Source organism: Momordica charantia (genome assembly GCF_013281855.1).
Source record: "Momordica charantia cultivar OHB3-1 chromosome 11 unlocalized genomic scaffold, Mcharantia_2.0 BLBB01000011.1, whole genome shotgun sequence".
Classification (NCBI taxonomy): Eukaryota; Viridiplantae; Streptophyta; class Magnoliopsida; order Cucurbitales; family Cucurbitaceae; genus Momordica; species Momordica charantia.
The window spans coordinates 12286230-12297468 of NW_028275159.1; the positions used below are offsets into that span (position 1 = coordinate 12286230).

Below are 11239 nucleotides of genomic sequence, written 5' to 3' on the forward strand. Positions count from 1 at the left end.
CATCGTTCGCCATTTATCGTGGAGTCTTTGTTGTCGTTTCTGTCTTGCTAGGGTTTCTGGTTTTAGAAAACACCTGAAGCGGTTTCGGTTTGGTTCGTGTGACCGGGTTTAGTTGGTTCTATTCAAGTGGTCTGGTTCAAGTAGTTCAATTCATCTGTTTTGTTTGGTTCTGTTCGGTTGGTTTGGTCTGGTTTTTTCGTTTTGTTCAAATATTTTCGTTTGTTTGTTATGGTTGAGAAGAAATTAATCGTATCGAAAATCACAGAACATAAGTTGAATGGATACTATTCTTCATGGAAAATCAATGTTCGTCTTTTTTGCGAAGTATTGATATGGATGATGACATAACTAAAAATCCTCCTAAGGATGAGAGCAAGAAAGCTTGGTTGCGGGATGACGCTTGACTGGTTCTGCAGATCAAGAATTCGATCAAAGGTGACATTATTGCCATGGTCAACGAGTGTGAGTCTATTAAATAGTTGCTTAAATACTTAGAATTCCTTTATTCTGGAAGAGGAAATGTTAGTCGAATATTTGAAATCTTTAAGCGCTTCTACCAACCTGAGTTTTGTGACCAATCGCTTACAAATTACTTTATGAAACACAAAAGAATTTATGCAGAGTTTGATGGATTACTCCCAGATAGTAATGATGCAAAAGTTTGGCTTGCCCAATGCGAACAACTAGCAGTTATTAGTTTTTTGTTTTGTCTTCCACCTAGATTTGATGTGGCTAAAGACCAATTACTCTCTTATTCTAGAATTCGAGCTTTAGAGGAGGCATACACTCGACTACTTCACGTTGAGAAGTTACAACTCGTCCTGTCATCTCAGTCTAATAGTGCTCTGGTTGGACGTAGTACAAATGTATACCGAGGTAATACCTACCAAGGGAATTCCACAACTTCAAATGCTCAACGATGGAATTCTAGTGCTCCAAGATCAAATTCAGGAGATATCATTATAAACAACTATTGTCATAAGCCTAGTCATACAAAGCAAGAATGTAGAAAGCTGTTGAATAAAGGTTAGAAAACATCGTCTACACATGTTGCAGCTACTCTTGATGATGCTAGCAAGTTAGTTACGATTCCTGTGGAAGATTTTGCTAAGTTCCAATAGTATCAAAAGTTATTGACAACATCGTCCTCTAATCCGATTACGACGCTGAGTCAGGTAACACCAGTAAATGTTTTATTTCCTCCGCGTCAAAATGGGTCGTTGACTCTGGTGCGACAAATCATATGTCAGGTAACCTAACTTATTTGCTAATTTTCCCCACTGCATCTTTGCCTAATGTTACCATAGCAGATGGTACCACTTCTCATGTTCTTGGCTCTGGCACAGTTCATCTTTCCAAATCTCTTTCATTAACCTCTATCTTAAGTTTACCACAATTTTCTTTTAATTTGATCTCTGTTAGTAAACTCACTCGTGATCTCAATTGTTGTGTCTTATTCTTCCTTCGTAATTGCTTATTTCAGGATCTTACCACGAAGAAGACTATTGGTAAAAGGCGTGAATCCAATGGCCTCTACACGTTTGATACACAAATACCTACAGCTACTATTTGCACTCGAATACCATCTCATTTCGAAGAACATTGTCATTTGGGTCATCCATCTCTCTCCGTGCGTCCTCAATTTCATAGTTTGCATTCTTTAGATTGTGAGTCATGTCAATTTCCTAAGTTTTATCATCTCAGTTTGTATCCTAGAGTCAATAAACGAGCTACTACTCTTTTTGAATTATTTCATTATGATGTTTGGGGTCCTTGTCCTATTGAGTCCAAATGTGGGTTTTGGTATTTTGTTATCTTTGTCGATGATTTTTCTCGTGTAACTTGGTTATATGAAACATCGTTCTGAATTACTTTCTCATTTTCGTAACTTTCATGTTGAAGTTCAAACTCAATTTGGTGGCTCTCTTGAAGTTTTACGAAGTGATAATGCTAAAGAATATTTTTCTGGTGCTTTTGGCTCCTATTTGAGTGAATATGGTATTCTTCACCAATCCTCGTGTGTCGATACTCCGTCTCAAAATGGAGTTGCAGAAAGGAAAAATAGACATCTTCTCGAAATAGCAAGGACCTTAATGTTTCAAATGCATGTTCCAAAGTACTTTTGGACCGATGCTTTTTAGACCGCTTGTTTCTTGATTAATCGCATGCTTTCATCGGTTCTTAAGGGTGAGCTTATCGTACTCTTTGTACTACGCAACCTTTATTTCCTATTAAACCTAAAATATTTGGCTGCACTTGTTTTGTTTGGGATGTTCGTCCTCAGCTCACCAAATTGGACCCCAAATTATTGAAATGCATTTTCCTTGGTTATTCTCGTGTTATAAAAGGGTATCGATGTTATTGTCCCGATCTCAATAGATATCTTGTCTCTCCTGACGTTACATTCTTTGAAGATACTTCTTTTTCATCATCCTTGAATACCAGTCAGGGAGAGCGTTCATAGGAAGATGATGACTTTCTTGTCTATTTCATTGTACTTCTAGTGAAGTGCTTCCTTGCAATACATCTCCATCTGTGCTCGATCCTCCTCTCCCAACTATTACTAAAGTTTATTCTCGCCAGCAACCTCCTACGGACTCGTACCCTATACCAGAAGCTTCTTCGTCCGTGGATCCAGGAAGGAGTGATGACCTTTATATTGCTCTTCGAAAAGGTAAGCGTAAGTGTACTTATCGTGTTTCTTCTTTTGTTTCATATAACCATTTGTCCTCACCTACTTATTCGTTTCTTGCATCCCTTGAATCAATATCTGTTCCTAAAACTGTTCATGAAGTTTTGTCTCATCCTGGTTGGCGGGCTGCTATGTTGGAGGAGATGACTGCCTCAGATGACAATGGTACTTGGGATTTAATGTTTCTTCCTGCAGGAAAGACACCTATCGATTGTAAATTATTGTTTGCTGTTAAAGTTCATCCTGATGGATCAAATTACCCGTTTGAAAGCTCGTTTTATTGTAAAAAGATATGCACAGACTTATGGAATTGATTATTCTAATACTTTTTCTTTGGTTGATAAATTTGCTTATGTTAGGTTGGTTATTCATTTCCATGGCATCTATTCACCATTGGTCCTTACATCAGCTTGATATTAAAAATACATTCCTCCATGGTGATCTTCAAGAAGAAGTGTATATGGAGCAACCACCAGGTTTTGTTGCTCAGGGGGAGAATGGAAAGGTATGTCGTCTTCGGAAATCCTTATATTGGGTTGAAACAAAGTCCACGAGCATGATTTGGAAAATTCAGTCAGGTGATTGAGGACTTTGGAATGAAGAAGAGTAAGTCGGACCATTCTGTCTTCTATAAACAATCTGAGTTTTGTGTTATCTTACTAGTTGTTTATGTTGATGAAATTGTGATTACTGGTAATGATTCATCAGGTATCTTATCACTCAAAATTTTTCTTCATAGTCAATTCCATACCAAGGATTTGGGAATGCTGAAATACTTCTTAAGAATTGAGGTAATAAGGAGCAAGAAGAGGATTCTCTTATCATAGAGAAAATATGTACTTGACATGTTAACTGTAACAGGAAAGTTAGCTACCAAGCCACGTAGTACCCCAATGATACCTAATTTACAACTTACAAAGGAAGGGAAGTTGTTGAAAGATCCTGAGAAGTATAGGAGGTTAGTAGGGAAGCTGAATTACCTTACAGTTACGAGGCCAGACATAGCTTATCCAATCAGTATTATGAGTCAGTTTATGAGTTCTCCTACGACTGACCATTAGGCTGCATTGAAATATATTCTATGTTATTTGAAAGGTGCTCCTGGACGTGGTTTGTTATATAAATATCATGGTCATCTTAGTATTGAATGTTTTTCAGGTGCTGATTGGGCAGGTTCTAAGGAAGATAGAATATCAACCTCAGGATATTGTATATTTGTCGGAGGTAATTTAGTTTCTTGGAAACGTAAGAAATGCTTTAGTTTGTCTAGGATTAGTGGCCACAAGATATATAAAGACTGAAGAGCAGTTAGGAGATATGTTTACTAAAGTATTTAATGGAGCACGAATAGATTGCCTCTCTACAAGCTGGGCATGATTAACATATATGAACCAACTTTAGGGGGAATGTTAGAGTATATATATTAGTATATTTTTATAATCTCTTGTATTAATATTATTAATTTGTCACTTACCTTCTTCTTATAGGATTAGGTCAACCTTGTATATTTGTCTATATATATATACTTTAATAATAATAATACATACACCTGATTCTCTCAAACCTTAGTTTCTACAAGAAGCATCACCAAGATCTTTCATTTCAAAATGCTTAGATAAAACTTTCTGGGTGTCATGAAGCATACTTATACCATTAGTGGCAAGTGGTATGTCATCGACATACAAAACTAGAAATATATACTTACTCATATTGAACTAGTGATATACACAATGATCAACAATACTAATCTTAAAACCAAAAATGAGATAATTATTTGATGAAATTTGTAATACCACTAACGGGAAACTTGTTTAAGCCTATAAATGGATTTTGTTAATTTGCAGACCATGTCCTTTGGGTCTCAAAATACAAAATTTTCTAGTTGTACCATATAAATTGTCTCATTAATATCACCATTGAGAAACTCTGCCTTAACATCCATTTGATGGAGCTCAAGATTAAAACTTACAACAAGTGTCATGATTGTCCTAAAAGAGTCTTTCGATGAAAATAGAGAGAAAGTCTCTTTATAATCAATTCCTTCATTTTGAGTAAAACCTTTACCTACAAGATGTGTTTTATATCTTTCCACATTGCCTTTTGCATCCATTTTGGTTTTGAAAATCCACTTACAATCAATAGGTTTTACACCTTCTGGGAATGGGACAAGTTCCCAAACTTTATTGTCTTCCATAGATTTATACTCTCCATTCATGGGTTCGATCCACTTTTGAGAATTTAAATCCTGCGTGGCTGGACAAAAGTTGACTGTATCACCTTTCCCTCATTCCACTAGTATCTTCATGTTTTGGAGAAAGACAATGAAATCATCTGGTAAACCCTTCTCCTTTCTCTAATGGACCGTCTTAACGATATTTGTTATTGAGGTTGTTGAATTTGTTCTTGAAGAACAATCAATTCATTATGAATAAGGGTTTTTCAACATTGTTTGGATGAGGATCCTGATATGCTTCTTCTTCAGTGACAGGTATTGAAATCTGTACACTATCGAAAGCAGAAGTAGGATTAATGATAATCGATTTCTCCTCAGAAAAAGCAATGTCTTTAACTTTATTTCTCCCCCCAAACTCAACATCCTTACAAAATGCAGTTCCCGTTTCAAAAATTTTCTTAAGTGTGGGATCATAAAATTTATACCATTTGATCGCTCAGCCTAGCCAATAAATTAGCAGCTAATTGTTCTGGATTCCAGTTTCTTTTCATGTGGCTTGCAAGGCCTAGCCTCAGTTGGACATCCCAAAACATGAAAATGTTTTAGACTAAGTTTCTTTCCAGTCCAAATTAAGCTCATAAGGCGTCTTAGCAACTACTTTAGTTGGTACTATATTAAAAATATAATATGTTGTTTTGAGTGCTTTTCCCCAGAGTAACTCTGGTAAGGTAGAATAACTAACCATTACTCCTTACAATATCCTTAGGATTACGATTTCGCTTTCATTTACACTGTTCATACTAGGAGAACCTGGTAAGTTTTACTATAGGACAATTCTACATTCCTCCAAGTACCGAGCAAACGGTCCACTGAAACATCATATCTACCGTAGTATTCACCACCACGATTTGATCAACGCTCTTGATTGATTTGCTAAGTTGTTTCTCAACTTCAGCGTTAAATGTTTTGAACGTGTCTAAAGATTGTGATTTATCATGAATTAAGAATAGGTACTTATATCTAGAGTAATCGTGTATGAATGGTATCAAGTATTGTTGACCATTTTATTGAGCCGTATGAAATGACCCACAATATGAGTATGAATTAATTCTAAGACATCTGTAGCTCTATTGGAACCTAAATTTTTTATTTTTGTATGTTTTCTCTTGATATAATTAATACAAATTTCAAATTCTGTAAAGTCAATGGACGATAAAATACCATCAGACACAACGAGTTCAACTCTAGATTTTGAAATGTGTCCCAAATGTTTGTGCCACAAAAATGACGAATTTTCTGAACTTCTTTTGCATGTTGAACCACATGATTCCAAATTTGATGATTCATTATATAGGATGCAGTTATACAAGCATATATATATCATCAAGTGTATTAAGATAAGCAGTTTCAACACTATTTGAATTTAAAGACAAAGTAAACATAGTGTTCCTAAAGGAACAAAGAAAACCAAATTTGTCCAACAAGGAAACTGAAACCAAATTCCATCTAAAAGATGGAACAACAAAAGTAATTTTCAAATCCAAATAAAAACCAGTAGATAATAATAATCTAAAATGCCTCATTGCCTCTACTGCTACCGGCTTTCCATCACCCACGAAGATGTGTCTTTCAACATCAGTTAGCTTTCAATAATTCAGGCAACCCCGCATAGAAACACTAATGTAAGTAGTTGCACTAGAGTCTAACCACACCATGTGTTTCTAGGTAGTGAAGTTAGATTTACTTCAACACAGACCAAAGTTATAGATGCATCCTTCTTTTTACGCAAAGCATGATACTTGGTACATTTATTTGAATGTCCAGGTTTCCCACAAAATAAACAACCTTTGATATCTTGTTGTTGTTTGTTTTTAGGAGCTGGACCCTTAGTAGCTTCATATTTCTTTTTCCTTTTGGCTTTTTCCATGGAGCTGCTTGCTATGTGAGCACTTTCTATATTTTATTGCTTTAATCTCTCTTCCTCTTGTACGCAATAAGAAATCAACTCATTGAGAGTCCATTCATCCTTTTGACAGTTATAACTGACCTTAAATTGATTAAAGTGTGTAGGAAGAGATATCAAAACTAGATGCACTAACAAACCATCAGATAGGTCGAGTTGAAGTGCTTTTAGTTTTGATGTCATATGAGACATTTCCATAATGTACACCCTAATATTTCCTTTGCCCTTATATTTCATAAGCGTTGCAAGAGCATGATCGTTTCAACCTTATCGTTTTTGGCAAAACATTTTTCTATTTCAGCAAGGAAATCTTTGGCATTAGTTATCCCTTCGAATATCGCACCCCCCTAAATGCATATAGAATGCCGCGCTTTATGATCATTAGACATATGCGGTTTGAGTGATCCCACTTCTCAAGAAATCTCCTTTCATTAGGAGAACTCTCGACTGAAAGAGGAGGAGGTTGCTCTATCCTAAGTACAAGGTCTAGATCCATGCAGCCTCAAATTATATGAATGTTTTCTTTCCAATCTTTGAAGTTTGAACCATTAAAAATACGTATATTGTTGAGGCTAGCGGATATTCTAACAACATTTTCTGTTAAGAAAATAAATTTAAACATATGATAATGCTCACATTAGTAATGGTCAATATAGAACAATTAACCATAATAATCATAAAAGTCAAGTAATGGTTAATCCCTTCACAAGATACCTACACAAAATCAACACCAAGTCTTTGGACAATAATGTTGATTGTAAGTAATAATCTTAGTGTATGATCAAATATTAACAATAAATACACGTCAAAATAACAAACCTCTCTTTGGATCAATTTATTATTCACATACCAGAAGCCTTATAATTACATATATTTATCACCACAAAAAACAATGTTTGTAATTCATGCAAATATTAAACACTTTCATGAATTTCTTTCTAAAAAAAAAAATCATGAATAATCTCCACGGTCACTTTGGCGATATCGAATTTCAATTATTCAATTCATATGTTTAATACAATATTTACTAACCATAAAATTAAATCGACTAAAATTTGAATTTATGAATCTCCAAATTAAAATATATGTTGATTAAACAAAATACAAATTTAATGCATAAGTTTCATATTCCAATATAATGTAACCAAATGTACCATAAAATAGCACCTTAAAAATTCAATTTATGAAATATCTAAATTCATATTGAAACAAATATAAAGAACTTAAACAAACATAAGGCTTTACTCCTGGTAGATTACATGGTTGTGATATTTTCAATTTGACCCCTCATCAAATTGGAAATTATTTTATGGTATCTATACATTTTACTCATGTTTGTTTTATAATTACTCAATTAAATCAAAACTTACACATAATTAGATCACTTCTTCCGGTCTAATTAAATAGAAAAAATCACATCAAATGCTTGCATGTGTAACCTCATATTATTAGAATTCTAACACATCAACATTTTTAATGGGAGGAAATACAAGTTCGAAAGATTCAGCATCTTTAGATTCATAATTTGAGTTATCATTTCAGCACATGAATCTGTAGGCACCAACTATTTTGAGATAAAAAATTTTACGTCTAATATTGGATTTCCTAAAGTTTGGATAATGCAACTTTAGCCAATATACTGAAAATCTTTGAATAGTTCAAGTTAGGTACAAAATCCTTCCACAGTTTATAGGGAGTTTCATCCATATTTTGTGAGGAACCCTACTAAGAGCATAGCATGCAGATAAAAAAGCTTCCCCACATATTATCAGACATTATAAAATTGAATAATGTATCATTTATCATTTTTCAGAGTTCTATTTTTTCCATTCAGTTATGCCATTTTATGAGGTGCATAACAAGCACTAGTCTGATGAATAATACAATATTTTCATCACAAAATTCCTCAAGGAAGTTAGTACAATATTTTTCAGCTCGATGAGATCTAAGCCTTTTAATCCTTTTATCCAATTGATTTTCTATAGCTTTAACTTTTAAAAACATGTGAGCAGCCTCATCTTTTGTATTTAACAAATAAAATTGTGTATAAGTCCATCAGACAAATACCCTTTGCTCGCACAATTATCATTTCTGGCTAAAATCACTTTGTTAGGCTCGAGACAATTTTTAAGCCAACTTTATAAAGTAAACTACCAGAAACCAAGCTCCTACAGAGGGAGGGACATACAACACATCATTTAAAGCTAAAGTTTTTCGAAAGGTAAGTTTAATTTCAAGAAAAGGAAAAGTTTCCCTTACCAAGAACTCTAGCGTTGGTAGAATTGCGCATGAAAACACAATCACCATCAGCTGCCCCATGTAATTCTTGGAACAGGTCCTTGTTAGAGCAAAAATATTTGGTGACACCTATATCAAGTAGTCAATCAACTTTGTTTTCTAGCGAGTTTGCCTCTACCACTATAGCGGCAATGATCTCTTTATTTTTAACTACATTGGCCGATCGGGCATATTGTTTGTTTGGTTTACGATTTAGTTTCTCATCCTGCCTCGGGTTCCATTGATATATCTTATGACCTAGCTTTCCATAGTAGAAATAGGATAATTTATTTTTCTGAATTTTACCATGGCCTCCCTTCAATGGATAAAACTTTTCTGGTTGTCTGCCTAGTTTTTTAGAATTTCTTTCCTTTGTTTTTTATCTGTCTTCAGGAGCAACATCTTCAACTAAATTTTCTATTAACATAAATTGAAGAAACATAATTTTACTTAAATCTTTCGTTAGATTAGCCTACTCAGTCCTCATATGACTAATTAACTCTTGAAATGTCAGATTTTTTTTTGGATTTTATAATTATTCCCGTTGGTGGGAATTTTTAAGCTGAACATTAGGTGCAGAACATAACACATTTTCATGTTTTTGATAAGAATATCAATAACTAAACTTTCGCATTCATGAACTTTGTCCATTACAGATTTACCATTAATCATCTGATAGTGCAACTATTTTCCCACAACATATTCTTCCCTTCTAGCATCATAGGCCCCGTACCTTTTTTTTCCTACCTTGATTGAAAAAAGGTCAAAGAACAAATTGGTCATGTGATTTAGGAAGTGACACCTGGTAGTTTTGTTGTCCGTGTCAAATTCAACCGGCAAACTCAACCAATACAGCAGACCGAAGAGCTCTGGCTGTTAACAGTGGCCTCCAGAGAGAGGTCGAGGCGAAAGTGGCAGAAGATCAAATTCAGGAAGGCCTAGGGACTGAACAGCTCCGTAGGTCGGCACGCATCACCACACCTGTTCTGCCATCAGCACATCCTAAACCAACTAAGGCCAACCATCGCCAAGGTGGTGCCTCTAGAAGGACTGCCCCAGCTCCTACTAAGGAGAATTTTGATGCCCTCCAAAAAGAAAAGGAGGCAATGCGCGCCCAGATGCGCACCATGGAAGAGATGTATAATGAAATGGTACAAGCTCCTGGTACCAGGTCTCGATTTGAAGACCAAATGGTGCATGAAAAAGTGCACGAACAAGGGGATCTTCACCTCGACCCAATCGACGAAGAGTACCCCGAAGGCGATGAAAATGTGGAGTATAGTCACCAAAAGAACGATCTTCGTGGCCATCTTAATAGAAAGAGAAGCTCGTCCCACCGAGGTGGACGAACTCCAGCATGCTCGCACAAGAACTCCAACCAGCAGGCCGAATCCTCTTATAACCCAATAGTTCCTGAAGGAATGATTATGAGGGAGAAGTTCAACCAGCTCAAGAGCAAATTTGATGCTCAAGTTGAAGCCTTGAAAGCAAGGTGCGAGGTGAAAGAGAGCACATTTGATGATGACGACTTGGGAGAATCGCCATTGACCTCGAATATCTTGGAGGCTCCAATCCCTCCAAAGTTCAAGACTCTCACTATGAAGCCATACGATGGGTCTAAGGACCCAAAAGATTATGTTGAGGTTTTTGAAGGCCTCATGGATTTTCAAGCCGCAACAGACGTCATAAAATGCCACGCCTTCCAGATCGCGCTTACCGGCAGCGCACGTTTGTGGTACAGAAGATTGCCGGCTAGGTCGATCTCGACCTACTCACAACTGAGGAAAGAATTTATTAGTCAATTCTCTTCTCGGCACTATGACAGAAAAACAGCGACTCACCTCGCCACCATCAGACAGATCGAGGGTGAGACACTTAGAGAATACGTCACAAGGTTCTAGGAGGAGCAGCTGAAAGTCGCGTACTGCTCCAATGACTCGGCCATGTGTTACTTTCTCACCGGCTTGGTCGATGAGACCCTTACTGTAAAACTTGGAGAGGAGGCTCCAGCTACCTTCGTCGAGGTCTTGCAAAAGGCGAAAAAAGTTATTGATGGGCAAGAGCTTCTCAGAACCAAGACTGGCCGGTCAGAGAAGAAGATCGACCAGAAGAAGTCCGGCCAAGACAAAAGTAA

The 11239-nt window shown here is 36.1% G+C and overlaps 1 protein-coding gene and 1 pseudogene across 1 annotated transcript; one reads left to right on the forward strand and one right to left on the reverse strand.

The window, feature by feature from the left end:
• The first annotated feature begins 596 nt into the window (after window positions 1–596).
• Window positions 597–3857, forward strand: LOC148208123 (uncharacterized). Its single transcript, XM_088120113.1, has 10 exons — window positions 597–1026; window positions 1251–1345; window positions 1484–1667; window positions 1903–2116; window positions 2505–2674; window positions 2795–2857; window positions 3052–3197; window positions 3271–3400; window positions 3554–3650; window positions 3851–3857. The coding sequence occupies exons 1-10, from the start codon at window positions 597–599 to the stop codon at window positions 3855–3857; spliced, it is 1536 nt and encodes a 511-aa protein (XP_087976239.1).
• Window positions 3858–6567: 2710 nt separating this feature from the next.
• On the reverse strand, window positions 6568–7405 carry LOC148208124 (uncharacterized; annotated as a pseudogene).
• Between the last annotated feature and the right edge of the window lie 3834 nt (window positions 7406–11239).

Bases quoted from the DNA above. Each gene is read 5' to 3' on its own strand.
- LOC148208123 (XM_088120113.1), top strand. From the start codon at position 597: ATGAAACACAAAAGAATTTATGCAGAGTTTGATGGATTACTCCCAGAT. The intron at 1,027-1,250 runs GTTAGAAAACAT...ATCATATGTCAG, and splicing joins TAGAAAGCTGTTGAATAAAG to GTAACCTAACTTATTTGCTA. The intron at 1,668-1,902 runs GTGAGTCATGTC...TTCATGTTGAAG, and splicing joins TAGTTTGCATTCTTTAGATT to TTCAAACTCAATTTGGTGGC.